This window comes from Tenebrio molitor, chromosome 9, assembly GCF_963966145.1.
Source record: "Tenebrio molitor chromosome 9, icTenMoli1.1, whole genome shotgun sequence".
Lineage (NCBI taxonomy): Eukaryota > Metazoa > Arthropoda > Insecta > Coleoptera > Tenebrionidae > Tenebrio > Tenebrio molitor.
The window spans coordinates 8,619,145-8,635,935 of NC_091054.1; the positions used below are offsets into that span (position 1 = coordinate 8,619,145).

The 16,791-nt window shown below is 33.8% G+C and overlaps 2 protein-coding genes across 2 annotated transcripts; both read right to left on the reverse strand.

Moving 5' to 3' along the window:
- Positions 1–124: 124 nt before the first annotated feature.
- LOC138138337 (juvenile hormone esterase-like) lies at positions 125–2,739 on the reverse strand. Its single transcript, XM_069058179.1, has 6 exons — positions 1,967–2,739; positions 1,767–1,907; positions 1,188–1,715; positions 807–1,136; positions 603–750; positions 125–549 (listed from the first exon to the last, which is right to left on the reverse strand). The coding sequence occupies exons 1-6, from the start codon at positions 2,099–2,101 to the stop codon at positions 218–220; spliced, it is 1,614 nt and encodes a 537-aa protein (XP_068914280.1). The 5' UTR covers positions 2,102–2,739; the 3' UTR covers positions 125–217.
- A 6,609-nt stretch (positions 2,740–9,348) lies between these two features.
- LOC138138566 (esterase B1-like) lies at positions 9,349–14,640 on the reverse strand. Its single transcript, XM_069058552.1, has 7 exons — positions 14,431–14,640; positions 14,227–14,367; positions 13,204–13,731; positions 12,293–12,598; positions 10,083–10,105; positions 9,852–10,036; positions 9,349–9,802 (listed from the first exon to the last, which is right to left on the reverse strand). Exons 1-7 carry the CDS (start codon positions 14,563–14,565, stop codon positions 9,471–9,473), a joined length of 1,650 nt encoding a protein of 549 aa, XP_068914653.1. The 5' UTR covers positions 14,566–14,640; the 3' UTR covers positions 9,349–9,470.
- Positions 14,641–16,791: the final 2,151 nt, after the last annotated feature.

Below are 16,791 nucleotides of genomic sequence, written 5' to 3' on the forward strand. Positions count from 1 at the left end.
TAAATGGTTTAATCAATAGCAAGAAATAATTTCAACAATCAAGTGATTCTTCTTGTCTAAAATTGTCTTTTAACAAGTTTTTTTTCTGTAAGTTTTTTCTTGTATGGTAAAAAATAAATTGCACTTAACTGGAACGTTCAAATTTATTAAAATAAGAAGTACAACCCAACTCAACAATTTAGCTAGTCGTAAACTACCTGTTGTAGTGAATTACTTGTCAGATCTTGCTAATGAGTGGTCTAGTCTTTCGCCCAGCTGGACTCTCTTTGTACAATTTATCCCAAAACATCATTCTATCAATTTCAGGGCACTTCGAAGCAACCAAATCGTTCCCAATCTCTAGAATGTCTAAGTCTTTGCTAGTCACTGGTTTCCAAGTGACATTCAACAATTTGTCGTTTTCATCAGGAGTGGGATTTCCATATTTGGCGAAATTCGCCCACATCCTTACGAATCGTCGGATGGAAATGTCTTCGATGCTGCCGCTTCTTATTTTGGGTGTTAGGAAATTTTTCCACAAGTAGCCAATCTCGTCGTAGTGGAAACATCCTGAAACGTATGTAATGTTCAGAAATTTCTGAGTAAAACTATAGATACTAGACCTGGTACGCTGGGAGACTTAATTTGTTTGTAAAAATTCAATCTGGTTTCGAGAGAGATTCTGTAGAGATAGATTGGAAACTTGGAGAGTTGACACTGATTGGTAACGGTCTGGTAAATACCAAAAAGGAAATTGGAATCGCCGCATATCTGAAATATGGTGTGAATTAGATCGTCGAGTAGATTTGTAATGGTGGGGTGCTAACAATATTTTTGCCCCAAATATCTACTCCCATCAAATCTTCAGTATTCAAGTAAAACTTTCTCACAGACTTTGCTGCCAGCTGCAGGTCTTCACTAGGTCGTGGGAAGCCAAATGACCAATGAACAGCATTCTCGCAAGTTTTGCTTAATTTCTTATCAAAATAAAGAAAGAAAGGTATGTATTCACCTGTCGTATAACCTGTCATAAAAGGAACAGATTTGAATCTGTTGGCCAAAATTATATCGAAAGGGTCTTCGACAAGAAACGATTGGTCATCCAACGGATCTTCAATTACGAAACCGATATTTCTGTCTCCATTCTCCACATCAATCTAAAACCATTTATTCAGTTTGGGCCAATAACTCGATACCAATTTTTATACCATAGCAAATTTTTCTTGGATGTTGTAAATATTTTCAACTGACAGTTGCATCAAATGATCATATATGGTTCTTTCACTTGATCCTTCTAGATTCATTATGGGTGCGATTTTTTCGACACCTCGACGTGTTTGTGCCCATGGACTCATGGCACACCCACTCTGAGCGATCGCTTTGTGGAATAAATCTCTACTCATCGGAGACAAAGTTAAAAGGTGTACTGCAACACCACCTGTGCTTCCTCCACATATTGTGACGTTGTTGGGGTCTCCGCCGAAGTTGTGAATGTTCTTTTGAACCCATTTTAGAGCCATAATGATGTCTTTTAATCCAGCATTACCAGGAATTCCCAAACTGGGGTCTTTCAGGCTGAGGAAACCCAGAAACCCTAGACGGTAATTGGTTGTAACAATCACCACTTCTTCAGTAATCAGGAAATCCGGACCGTACATTTCTGCACTGCCAGACCCAGTCCGGAAGCCTCCACCATGGATCCAGAAGAGAACCGGACGAAGATGTTTATCCAGAAGCTAGAGTTGGTGTGAAAAATGGTGCCACCTAAATAGTATAGAAACACTTACAGTTCGAGTGTAAACATTTAAATACAAGCAGTCTTCGCTTCCTTCGATTATATTTTTTTTGATCAAGTGACGTGCATAGCAAGGACTTCCCTCTTTGGTGGCGTCGAGGATTCCGGTCCATTTCTCTGGAGGAAGAGGAGCCTAAAATATGAAAAATGGTGTTGACTTGTCGTTGGAGAGTTGCCAAATATCTAGGTTACCTTAAATCGTAGCTCTCCGAGAGGGGGTTTAGCGTAGGGGATTCCCTGAAACTTCAAATATTTTTTTCCAGAAAAATCTGTGGCTACAGAACCACTCAGTTTCCCTTGTTCAGTTGTTACCTCGGGACGTTTCATTGCTAATGTGATAAAATGTTATTGCGTTAGAAGGTTTTTAATAACTAACCGTCATTATAAAATGACGGAAAGTTTACTAAGTATTTCTTTCAGATGTAATAAGATAAGGTACTTCAGTCTAGTTTTAATTAAAGTTGCTTTACTTGTTGTTCACTTGTTATTGACGACTACTACGGAATAGGAGGTGATAATAGTTTTTTAATGAACTAGTTTGTTAATGAAGACGATTAATAATCGAAACTGTTTAAAGCACGAACGAGTGTAGCGAGTGAGTGCGTTTAATAGTTGAGATTATTAATCGCCCATTAACAAACGAGTTGATTACAAAATTTTTTCGTTGACCCCAAACTTTTTTTTGTGACAAAATTTCAAATCAGCCAAATCAAAACCAATTTCATCTTTTTCGATAAAGATGAGACCTTATAAAACACCTTCATCCTTTCTTTGTCCTCAGGGTAGGCCATTTTAAAATTTTTCAACACTTTCTATTCACTTTTCCACAAAGAGTGTCAGAAGACGTCAACTCCATTCACATTCAATTTCACGTAAAAATCACGGTTGTTAAGAAAACCTAGTTACCTTTGAAAAATATGACATGCGAATTATAACCAAAAAGGTCGGCTTTTGAAAAAGTAAATTCGTAATTCTGCAGTTATGGAGCTGTAAATATAGAAAACCCTTGCTGGGGTGTTGGTAATGCATGTTCGAGGTTGTTTACACATCAAAACGTCAAAATCGCAAAAATCGTTGATTAATGAAAAATAGTGTACTAATGACGTCCATTAATACACTATATTTTAGGCAAAATAATTCATTAATATTGAAATTAACAAGCGGTCAACGGAAAAAAAAATAAAGTTAAAAGTTTTTATTAAAGACAGCACAAATACAAGTTATGATTAAAACTTTTACAATTAACACAATATTCTAAGGCTACAATAATTTCAGGATATTGTTTTATTCTTGAATTCATTTGTCAGTTTGATTTCCCATTTAATACAAAGCGTAACAAATTAAAGTATTTTTCTGAAGAACAAAGCAGTCAAAAAAATGTCTAACACCGGTTTTGTCTCAAATATACTTTCTTCTTCGATTAAAATTCCGACACGGTGATGAGTCAAATATCACAAAATCGCTTTGTTATTTTTTGCAAAACTGCTCCATATCTACATCCTTCAACATCCACCTCACGTGCTAAGTGTATTTAAGTCACTTATTAAACTAATGAATTTTGAAAATATTTTAGAATGTGGTTCAAAAATCTCCAAAAGTGAAAAACAAAAATTGCATTGTGTATTGTACTCATCACCAATATTGACACTAACAGAACAACAAATTTCGTTGCTTTAAAAAGCACTTGCTGCTGTAGATCTCGAATAAAATTTTGCTTCAAATTCTTTTCCACTATTGTTCAATATCTACACCTACAGATATAGATTTTAACAAATTGTTTTGTAAAGTAATTGCGGTGAAAACTGAAAATTCTCTTACGAAGTCAAATTGTATTCATCACCAATATTGATATCACAAACGAAGTGACAAATTTGGATACTTTAAAATCACTTGCTGCTGTAGATCTCGAGTGAGATTTTGTTTTACTTACTCTAGACTCTAATGTAACATCGTGCTTGTGACTCCAATCGATAATTTCTTTACCACTGTTTTTCAAAGTCATAAAATCAAGATATAATTCTTCAATCACACAGTTTTCTGTACAAATATCTCCAGATATAGATTTTAACAAAGTCTCTTGCAAATTAATTGTCGTGAAACTGTGATTATTAAAAACACCAGCTGGCAAAGTTTTTATCAAAATTTTACCCAAGTTAAGTGTTACCTGCTGGGCTATCAAACCATCAAATGCATTGCGATCAATTTGTCTAATTGGATTGCAACTTAGATCGATTAGTATATTGTCGGTTCTGATAAATTCCAAAAATCCATTTTGCAATTTCTTAATTCTGTTCATGGAAACGTCGAAAGTTGAAAGTTGTGACACTTGGACGAAACACTTTGGATCCATCTGGCTTATCTGATTAGTATTTAGAAAAATGTGTCTCAAATTGGTTAAATTGAAAAACGCTTCGTTTTCCACAACTTTGATCAAATTGTTCTCCAAACTGAGTGACTCTATTTGAAGATTGGCAAACGTTCTTCGACGAATTACTGAAATTTCGTTCATACAAATTACGATTTGTTTCACAACGTTTTGATTCCTGAAGCAATCTTCTTCGATTTCTTTAATCTGGCAGTAAACAAAGGAGACCATTTCAACTTCAGCTGTGATACTTAGAAGGTCATTGGATAAGAATGGAATTGTCTGTTGTAAGACTGCGATGTACAGTGTATTATTTACCGAAGTAATAACTTCACCTTCTAAGATTCTTTTGGCAAAAGCTGGGAAAATGATCACCTCATATTTTATAACATTTGAGCCCGAGATTTGATATTCCAAATTAAAATTTATGATGCAAAGTACAACAAGATACCGTTTAAGCGTAGTCCAAGACATATTTTAATGCAGTGAGTCTCAAATTACCGATAAGTGAAGCGAAATTCGAAAATTTTATCGACTCGATTGCTACATAACGATTTCCAACATTATTACTATCATTAACTAAAAGACGGAAAATGAGAAAAGTAGAAAAAATTGAGTATATCTTTTGTAACATGTTATTTTGGAACTGAACAATATCTAACAAAATTACAGATTGCTCTATTTCGTGTTATATTTCAAGACCTTGCCGAAAATTGTGCCACCAACTTTATTACAAATATTCCGGAATTCGATGCAAGACAAAATTATTTCACAATAACAGTCGCATTATTCTAGATCGTCAATTTTTATGTTATCACACATTTGCAATTTGATTTAAGAGAAAAATTTCAAAATTTGTGTTTCATCGTTATTCGATGCAGTTTTGGAGTTTAATACGAAAATTTTCTAAATCCATTTTACTTTTGTAATTGAGAAAAAAAAGTCTAATACCTTTCAAAATCATGTTATTCCAAAATTAGGTCTGAAAATGACACTTCCGTCACTCAATTTAAAGATGAAAATAGACGTTTGTATCACAAGTGATGAAACTAGACCATTTACCCTCTAGTGAGGAAAGTAAAAGAAACATTGATTTGAAGGGCAAGACATCTAAAAATATAAAGTTCTTCTGTCACAAATAATAATTTTTCATCTTTTAAATAAGGTAAGGTAGGGTAAGATCGTTTTTGGGGCAAGAGCGTCTGCACCTCATAATTACCGCATTTAAATGAATATCGTGGCGACATCTATCACAAGTTGTTTGCAGTACATTGGTCTTAGACACGAACCAATTCAACTAACAATAGAATCCCGCGTAAACCACCATTTTCACAATTTATGTTAGCAGAACGAGGTAACTCTACGCAACCAATTGGACGGATCTTGTGTAATTGCTTGTAATTGTGTAACAGAAAAGGTAAGTTCAGTGCAATTATTGGTATTATTCTTAAATAATGATTAAAGTTCGTGGCCTTTGTTTTATTTAACACAATGTTTATTGATAATTTATTTACCATGTGGGTGCGCTCTTTCCCCATGAATTATGTTACTTGGGCAAGTGCGTTTTGCTATGTAGGGGCAAGAGCATTGAGTGGGGACGCACTTGCCCTGTATATTTGATACTAAGAGAATTTAAAGAAAATATTTTTTGCAGAGCCATGGTTCGGGTTTATAAAAGAAAAAGCAACAGAGCAACATCATATAGTCACGACTTGCTCCTTACAGTAGTAGCAGACATTCAAAGAGGGGTAATAACTACCACACAGGCTTCAAAACTGCATAACATTCCAATAACAACAATAAGAGATCGAATTAAAAAAAGAAGAGGATTGAAAAGTCTTTCGTTAGGAAGACGTACTGCTTTATCATCGGAAGATGAAATTCGTTTAGCAAATTGCATTAGAACAATGGAAAAATGGGGATTCGGCCTCTCCAGAAGAGAAGTTATTGAAGCTGTCAAAATATTTGTAGAAACGAACAACATCAAAACCCCATTTAAAAATAATATTCCTGGGGAAGACTGGTTTCTGAAATTTAAATCCCGGCATAATTTATCCATCAAAAAACCGCAAGGTTTGGAATACGCTAGAAAAAAGATGACAGATCCATTTACCGTGTATGGATATTTTGATATATTAAAGTCGACATTACAAGAATTGAATCTTTTTGACGCTCCAAGCAGAATCTGGAACTTGGATGAGACTTCCATGGCACTCGACCCCTTGAAAACAAAAGTCGTTGGACAACGTGGAAAAGCTTGCTCTAGAATCACAAGTGGACCCGGTCGCGAAAATATGACGGTGCTTTTTGCAGCAAGTGCATCTGGGCAAAAAGCTCCTCCGCTTGTAATTTTTAAAGCAAAAAACTTATGGAACGAGTGGATTCCAAAAACTGAAATTTTCCCTGACATGACATATGCGGCATCTGAAAATGGATGGATGAACTCCGAAATATTTTTTAATTATTTTAAGAAATCGTTCTTAAAAACAATTGGTAATGACCGACCAGTTCTTTTAATTTATGATGGTCACACAACTCACCTGAGAACAGATTTAATCGAGCTGGCAATCCGCGAAAATGTTACGATATTAAAATTGCCTCCACATACTAGTCATTTACTTCAACCATTAGATCTTGCCGTCTTTAAACCCATGAAGGATGCATGGGACCAGAAATTAATTACCTGGCAAAGGCATAATATTGGGAAAAAGATTCCAAAAGTCCAGTTTTCTACGTTAGTGGCAGAAACCTGGAAAAATCTTAAAGTTGAAAACATAATTAGTGGGTTTAGAAGAGGTGGTATAATTCCTTTTAATAACAGAGTTATAACTGACGATAAATTCGACGTCAGTGCATTGCAAAGATGGAAGAATCGACAAGAGCCTGGTAAAGAAAATAGACCACAAGCAGATGAAGATAATGCTCAAACAGAGCCAAATCATTCAAGTTCAAGTAATCCTCTTGCACAAGTAACTCCCTTATTTCCTGAACCTGTTCCGTCTACGAGTTCTACATATGATCCACCTTCTACTGATTTATCGTTCGAAAATCTGCTTGTGGAGACCATTAGACAGACGCAGTCTCATCCAAGTAAACCTAAGAAGAGAATTGCTTCCGGAGCTGAAGTCATTACTTCTAGTCACAAGTTGATAAAAGACAAAGATGCTTTACCAGGTACATCGTCTAAGCCAAGTGAAACTGAACACTTCAGTAAATCAAAAAAATTGACCAAAGGAAAGAGTATCAAAAAAAGACAGGACGAAAAGAAAACCACACAAAGAGTTGTAAGGAAAAAATACAGCAGCACGTCAAGTGACGAAAGTGATGTTGACGAGTCTCAGATTTGCAACGACGACGAGTTAGATGACTTAGAAGACGGAAATGGTGAAGAAAAATGCTTTATATGTGACGAATATGGCAAAAACGAAGTTTGGTACCGTTGTGTAGCCTGTGGCATTTGGGCACATAAATTCTGCACTGGAAAGGATAGTCCCGACAACTATATTTGTGATTATTGCGAGTAATTTTTTCATGTTTTTGTTTTTAATTTGTTTTGTGAAGTTTACTGTTATTTTCAAACGTAAAAGATTTAATAAATTTAACTTTTTGATTTTTTCCTAATGAAAGTTTATTTTACTAATTTGGTAGCTACATTGGTTTTAAGCTCATATATTTGTTAGTATTTGAGCAAAAATTGCAAACTAAAAAGGACAGTATAGAGAAAATAATTTTATATACGATCTTACCCCTTACAACCATATAGTGAATGACATAGTGAAATAACGGTCAATAACGCTCTTGCCCCCAAACAAGGGGCAAGTGCGCACCTAGTACATGAAAAAAAAACAAAAATTTTTTCCTGACAAACTATGTGGTTTTAATCGAAATTTTTTGTATATCCGACAACAAAACATGTTGATATGCTTTTTCCCCATATATATTAATATTTTTCTGAATATATGTAGAACCAGTTAAGCTGTAAAAGTGAATTTGCAAAAAACGGGGGTGCACTTACCCCACCCTACCTTAACTTTAATTATGTACCGTCGCGAGCAATAAATTTTGGTCGTCAAGGTTATTCTTTGAACCTCTAATAAATTCTATTTGTCTTGTCTTGTCAAGATCTTGTCAACTTTTTGGAAATCTCAATTGGGTTGCCACCCTAGCTTTTAACACATCCGTCTCTATTAGCGAAATAATGTTTACTCTGTTAAAAAAGTATACGAAAGGATCATTACAAAAATCCTAAGATCACTAACGATAGCAAGTTTCATACTCGTTTTGTAATTAATCCCTTTCCACACTTGTATTAAAACAAACTTTTTTTGTACTAGCAGATTATTATTATTGTCATTAAGAGTAAAAGTGAATCTTTTTATGCTAAGCTCAGAAATTGAAGACCGCGATTAAGTTATAAAAAAGCCACTTCAATCGTTTCTGTAGAGATACACAAAGGCTAGATTTTTGACCGCTTGAAGATAATTTTTTCTACTCTCTTCTCTGAAGTGTCACATTTCACTAATAAAACCCATGACTAAAAAGTAATTTATAAACCTTGTTGCATAATATACTTGCTGCATCTTGCATTCACGTTTTTTTTTTTATAAAGAGTATACAGGGTGATTTAGAAAGTTGTGCAGATATTTTAATCACGAGCTACTGGCTGCATGTAGAACTCGGAAAAAATGTTTAAAAATTCTATGTCAAAAAATAAAATAACATTTATTTTTTGAGCTACATTTTTTTTTAATTGCTTTTAGTCTTCTACGTTGTCAAACAATCTCGTTGGTAAAATTTCGGCACATTTTAAAAATACACCCCGTGTATCATATTTTATAAAACGCACACCAATGCGGTTTCCTTGTTTTAAAGCATATTTCCTATAGGTTACTTCGCATTGGCGTACATTTTATAAAACATGATATACTTACAAGGGTGTATTTTAAAAATGTGCCGAAATTTTACCTACGAAGTTGTAGGACAACGTAGAAAACTAAAAGCAATTAAAAAAAATTGTAACTCAAAAAATAAATATTTTATTTTTTGACAGAATTTTTTAAATATTTTTTCCGAGTTCTACATGAAGCCAGTAGCTCGTGATTAAAATATCTGCACAACTTTCAAAATCACCCTGTATATGTATAAGTATATTGAGCCAATCAGAACAGAAAAAAGTTACCACAAGTGGGTTAAATTGAAAGTAGGATCAACAATTGTTTATTTGAGATGCCAAATTTATTGAAACAATCAGTACAAATATTTGACATTTATAAAAAAAATTACATACTTATTATAATTAGTTACTGTCTCCCATTTGAAATAAGTTTCTTTTCACATTTTGGACACGAGTGCTCGATATTTTCGTCCAGCTGGACTCTGGTTGTATAATTTATCCCAAAACTCCATTCTCTTAGTTTCAGGACTCTTACAAGTCATCAAATCGTATCCTGTTTCCAGCATATCCAGATCTTTGCTCGTCACTGGTTTCCAAATGACGTTCAACAATTTATCATTCTTGTCTGGAGTGGGATTTCCATATTTGGCAAAATTCGTCCACAGTCTTACAAATCGTCGGATGGACAAATCTTCGATGCTTCCTGGCTTGATTTCAGGTGTTAAGAAATTTTTCCACAAATAACCTATTTCATCATAATGGAAACATCCTACAACTCGCAGTAAGTTTCGAGAACGTCTCATTTCTAATTGGCTCACCTGGCAGTTTAGACGCACTTACTTCTTTTAAAAGATTCAATTTTGTTATGAGGGAAACTCTGTAAAGGTAACTTGGACACTTATTGAGACGAAACTGATTGATCACAGTTTGATAAATTCCATAGAGGAAGATGGAATCGCTGCATATCTGAAATATTATGTAATTACTTAAATTAGATTGGACTCTAAATTTTTAACAGTATCATTCATTTCAAAATAGTACCGTCTTACTTAAAAAAAAACAATTCTAGATACTGTGACGTGGTCATTTCTTCAACGCCAATTTGGACGCCAGATTTAAAAAAACACCCTTTATATACTAAGTTATATATTACAACTATCCCACCTCCACCCGGCGGCACGGCAATTTTGCCGGAGTACATACACTATTACGGATATTACTATCAAGTAATAGTGCAGTGCTTATCAACATAATTACCGGCGTCTTGCCTCCGCATTTTGACTTTTTTGTGTATTATGTTCTGTGTCAATGTTAAGGAACTTCCTCACGATGTGACATGAGTATAATAATATACCTTTTTGAATTTCAACTACCAATGTGTTATCTAAATCCAGAATTTTTAAATTTTTAAAAAGAGATTGCGGTACTATTCCCGTTGCTGAAATTACAAGTGGTAAAATCGAAATTTTTTCTAAACACCAAAGATTTCTCATAGCAACGGACAGCTCTAAATATTTATTAATTTTTGTGTTATATGTCTGTGTTATATTATGTGAATTTGGAACAGCTATATCTAAAAGATATGCCTGCTTTTGTTGTTTATTTAAAATAATAATGTCTGGTCTGTTATGCTTAATATGAATGTCAGTTAAAATTGTTCTATCAAAATATAACTTGTAACTGTCATTTTCCAAACAACTTTCTGGTGTATAACTATAATGTGGTTGTGTATTCTTTAATAAATTGAATTTAACAGCTAAATTCATGTGTATAATTTTAGCGAATATATCGTGTCGTTTTTTATATTCGCTTTGAGCCAAAACGGTGCAAGAAGAAATAATGTGTTCAATTGTTTCCCCTTCAGTTCCGCAAATCCTACATTTATCAATTATCGATTGTAAACCGCATATGTGTTTTTTATAATTTCTTGTATTTATAACACGATCTTGTATTGCAAATATAAAACCCTCAGTCTCAGGATGAATATTTGATTTCTTAAGCCATGCATGAGATGCCTGAATATTAACTTCTGGTTGTTCCAGTTCTTTAAAGTATCTCCCATGTAAAGACTTCTGTTTTATATTTGCTATTGTGTCAGGTATATTTGGCTTAACAATGTCTGAAATTATATTATCACTTAAATTTAAAGGTGTGTAGCCTTTATCGGCTGAAACCAAAGCATTGAAAAAGGTGTTATCACGAGCTCTATTGAGGAAATAATTTTTTAGTGAAGCAATTTGATTTTTTAGCAGTATTTCTAGATTTGAAAAACCCCTACCACCGTTTTCGCGTGGTAAATTAAATCTTTCAATAGCAGATTTAGGATGGTGTTTACTAAATTTGGTAAAAAGAACTCTAGTTTTAATGTTTATGTTCTGTAAATTAGTTTTGGACCATTTTATAACACCGAAAGAATAGGTCAGTAATGGAACAGCATATGTATTAACTGCTTTAATTAAATTATTACCATTTAATTTTGATTTTAAAATAGATTTAATTCTTAAATAAAATTGCTTTTCTAAATTTTCTTTTATAATTGAATGTTGAATATGATTTGATTGATTAATACCTAAATATTTATAAAATTCTCCTTTATTTAAATTTTTAATGATTTCTCCTTCTTGAGTTATATATTCTAAATGTTCGTAATGACCGCGACATATTGATTGCATTTTACACTTATCAATACCAAAACTCATCCCAATATCATTTGAGAAATTTTCAGTTATTGTTAGTAAAGATAAAATGTGATTCTTTTTTGATGCATAAAGTTTTATGTCATCCATATAGAGAAGGTGATTTAATTTGGATAGTGTGGTATTATTAAGTCTAATATTGAAACCATATCCAGTGCTATTTAATAGATTTGTCAAAGGATTAATGGCTAGACAAAACCATAAAGGACTTAAAGAATCTCCTTGATAAATCCCCCGTTTAATTTGAATAGGCTCGGATTTTAATTTAGTATTGTTTATTGATAAATTTAAAGTAGTTCTCCAAAATGTCATAACATGAGATAAAAAGTTAATCAAATCCAAATTAATTTTATAAATTTTAAGAATTTTAATTAACCATGAATGTGGTACTGAATCATAGGCTTTTTTGTAGTCTATGAATGCTGTATAAATATTTCTATTATTTTTTCTAGCTTGTTCCATTATTACTGTATCTATTATGAGTTGTTCTTTGCAACCAAAACACTCTTTAACACAACCTTTTTGTTCTTCATCAAGTATATTTAATTTTTGACAATGTCTACGTCCACCAAATCTTGAGTATTTAAATAATATCTCCTAACAGATTTAGCCGCAGCTTGTAGTTCTTCGCTGGGGCGTTCGTAACCAAAATACCAAGTGATCGCATTTTCACAAGATTTTTCCAATTTCTGATCATAATGAAGGAAAGAAGGTATCATCTCTGCTGTTGTATAACCTGTCATAAAAGGAACGGGTTTAAATTTCTTAGCTGAAATAATAAGGAAAGGGTCTTCGACAAGAAATGATTGGTCGTTCAATTTGTCTTCAATTACACAACCGATAATTCTATCGCCACTCTCAAAATCCAACTAATAGTATATTTCAAACCAAGGTAAGAAAGTGGTTTCTTGCAGACCGCAGGCAAAGATTATAAACCGAGTCGTAGACGAGGTTTGTAAGTGCCTAAGGTCTGCAAGGACACTTTCTTAACAAGGTTTGAATACAATTTTTTTCCCTACCGGCACAACTTTGTTGAAAAAAGTCAAAAAAGATGGTTATATTCGTGATTAAAACGAAAATTTTGAGAATTGAATAGTAGGCTGTGTTATTTGTTTAATTAACTTGTCATCGCATTTGAAGATTTGAGGTTTGTTCGAAAATTTGATATAAACAGGGTAAAGTAATCTACCTACCTAGCTTATCTGTTTATTTTCCAGATTATATGATTGACCTACCAACTTACTTCATTGAATTGGCTTTCATTTATCAATAACTTATTTCACTTTTGACACTTTTGACATTTGTATTTTAGTACAGTTTTACCATAAACATTTCATGATTAACTTTCTTACCTTAGCGAGAAAGTTGAATTTTCTCACCTCAAATGAGGTATCCACAGCCTACATTTCTAACCGGTAGGGAGAAAAATTATTATTGATTAACAATGAGTGATCTACTTGGGTTATAGTTATACATGAAAAAACTTCTCTTGAATCTTATGAATTTCTTCAACTGGTAGATGCATCAGGTGTTCATAAATGGTTCTTTCGTTGGACACTTCTAGACCCATTATGGGTGCTATCTTGTCGACACCTCGAGCTGCTCGCGTCCACGGATTGAAGGCGCACCCACTCTGAGCGATCGCTTTGTGGAATAAATCTCTACTCATCGGAGACAAAGTTAAAAGGTGTACCACAGCAGCGCCACTGCTTCCTCCACATATTGTCACGTTGTTGGGGTCTCCGCCGAAGTTGTGAATGTTCTTTTGTACCCATTTTAGAGCCATCACGACGTCTTTCAATCCAGCATTACCAGGAACTCCCAAATTGGGGTCTTTCAAGCTGAGGAAACCCAAAAATCCTAGGCGGTAGTTGGTTGTAACAATCACCACTTCTTCGGTGATTAGGAAATCTGGACCATACAAGTCTGAGTTGCCTGATCCACAAACGAATAATCCCCCGTGGATCCAGAAGAGAACTGGATGAGGTTTCTTGTCCAGCAGCTAGAAATGAGATGAAAAATGGCGTTAACTAGTATACAGGATTCGTATAGGTATACAGGGTGATTTTGTAAGTTGTGCAGATATTTTAATCACGAGCTACTGGCTCCATGTAGAAATCGGAAAAAATATTTAAAAAATTCTATGTCAAAAAATAAAATGACATTTATTTTTTGAGCTAAAATTTTTTTTAATTACCCTTAGTATCATGTTTTATAAAATGTACGCCAATGAGAAGTAACCTATAGGAAATATGCTTTAAAACAAGGAAACCGCATTGGTGTACGTTTTATAAAATATGATATACAGGGTGTATTTTTAAAATGTGGCGAAATTTTACCTACGAGGTTGTTCGATAACGTAGAAGACTAAAAGCAATTTAAAAAAATTGTAGCTCAAGCTCATAGAATTTTTTAAATATTTTTTCCGAGTTTTACATGAAGCCAGTAGCTCGTGATTAAAATATCTGCACAACTTTCCAAATCATCCTGTACTTACTGTTCGAGTGTAAACATTTAAAAACAAACAATCTTCACTTCCTTCAAGTGAGTTGTTTTTAAAGATGCCGCGAGAATAGCAACGACTTTTCTCTTTGGTGGCGTCGAGGATTCCTGTCCATTTTTCTGCTGGCAAGGGGGCCTACAAATTCAAAATACAATTCAAATCTTCTCGTTTAACCTTGATGGAGAAATAATAGAACACCTTAAATCGTAGTTCCCCAATTGGAGGTTTACCATAAGGGATCCCCTGAAATTTCAAATATTTTCTTCCCGAAAAATCTACATCTGTTGAACCACGCAACTTTCCTTGTTCAGTTGTCACTATTAAATTATCCATAACAAATGTGACACAATTTATCTTGCACAAATAATTGTTAGTCGGAAATAATGTTATTGACGCTGTTGTGTCAAGTTCAACTGAATGACTTTTCACTTCAGATTTATATTTTTATTTGTCCCCTACTTGTAAACATCACTTTATCAAGTCACTGTATTCACCTTGAAAATGTCTCTTAACTGGCTAGCAGGTAAAATTATACAGCGTGATCAACAATGACTGAGTCTGTTGGCAATGAAACAATTGAAAAATATTGGTGTTTTTCTGTTTCGGAATTGGCACTGACCGGATGTTTTAACTTGACACGACATTAAAAAAAAAATTGAATGACTTTTCAGTTGCTTCAGATTTATATTTTTACACTTAATAAGGTAAATAATATAAATGATTACAAGTTTTTATTAAAGAGAGGCACAAATACAAGTTCTAATTAAACATTTTGACACTAAATTGTTTCATCCTTGAATTCGTTTACCTCTTTTATTTCACAGTTAACGCAAAAGTCAAACGAATCCAAGATTTGTTCTTTAAAAAAAACAAAGATGGCGTCGATTTCCGGTATTTCCGGAAGTGTCGCCATTTCGAAAATATTTTTTGTTCGACACTGTCAGAATTTGAGAATTTTCTCCTATGTGAACGGATTTTGATAAATGTCACAACTTGTCAAAACGAAATGTCAAGCTAATTTTAAAGGTTTTAAAAGATTTGGGGCTCGTCGAACAAAAAAACGTTCTATTTAACTCGTGCGTGTATAAATTGGGCCTTTTTTGGCACTCGTGGGCCTTTAAAACGCTCGTTTCACTCGTTTTTTAAAATGGCCCACTCGTGCCAAAAAAGGCCCAATTTACACACAAACTCGTCAAATAAACTACTATTATTTGAACTTGGAGCAGTCGATTATAGTCGGCTACGAATTTTCATATTAATACGATTTTGGAAAATCAGAAAATTTGTAACGAACGGACTACGTGAATCAGCCTGTATACTTTAGGGGTAATCCAGGACATGTTTTTATACATTGGAAGTCTCAAATAAACTCTCATAAGTGACATAAAATTGGACGATTTCATCAATTCTATTGCCACATCTATAATGTTTCGTTTTGATAAATACTGATGAACGATAGGGAGATCGAAAATGTTATCGACCGAATTGCGACACTTCATAATTGAAAGTAACATTGTGCAATTTTTTATTACATTTAATTTTGGAACTAAACATTAACAGATTATTAAAAATTAAATAATTAAAGATTGTCTGTAGATTAACGCAGAAAAGATTATTTCAATATAATAATTACATTGTAAATGAATCATTTTTATGTCACCACACTTTGGTAGTCGGATTGAAGTGAATATCGTTTATTTTAAGATTTTCCAATTTGTTTCAAATTGTTTAAAAATTCTCCAATCCACAAAACATAACAAGACAAAGCATTTTGTTCTTATAAGTTGGAGAAGAAATATGCAAGAACTAGCGAAAACAATTCTTTCTAGTATAAGTTAATGGCAATAATGAGCTTCGGTAAAACAACTCGATCGATCAAGTGTTGATGATCCATTTGATTTCGAAACATTTCTTTTGTATTAAGTCAGACAGCACAGAAAAATGTTCTGGATCAAAGCAAAGGTGTATTTAGTCTTTTGTGCCACAAATCTAGCTCTGCAATGTAACAGATTGGACACCATCGAGTATAAAGTCATGTTGATGCCAGATTTGTTGATAAAGACGATCAGAAGTGATGTTATTGGATCAGTGAAAAATGCAACTGAGATTATGATCGAACAGGCATCAATTCCAATTTTATGCAGCGCTCTGCTCAACATATCTTTCGAAATCCAGGGAATTCAGTTCTTTGCTTGTGGCATCAAGGAGATAGAAAGAAACTGTTTCAGAAGTCAAAACATCTCTCGATCCATCGACATCAGCGCCAACGAGCTTACTGTGCTGCGCAGAAGATCATTTGTGGAATTGAAAATTGAGTCTGTGATTTTGAAAAACGATCTGATCTCGGTGATAGAAACGGAAGCATTTTACAATCTGTCAAACTTGAAAGAAATCAACCTGAGTAATAACTTGATCACGCGATTGCATCCAGACTGTTTTGTTCTGTTACCAAAATTTCACATGCTTGATGGGAGCTTTAACAACATTGAAGTATTGCAAGATGGGTTTTTGGAATTTGCGCACCAGGACAATATTTATGTTGACTTTACCGCAAACAAA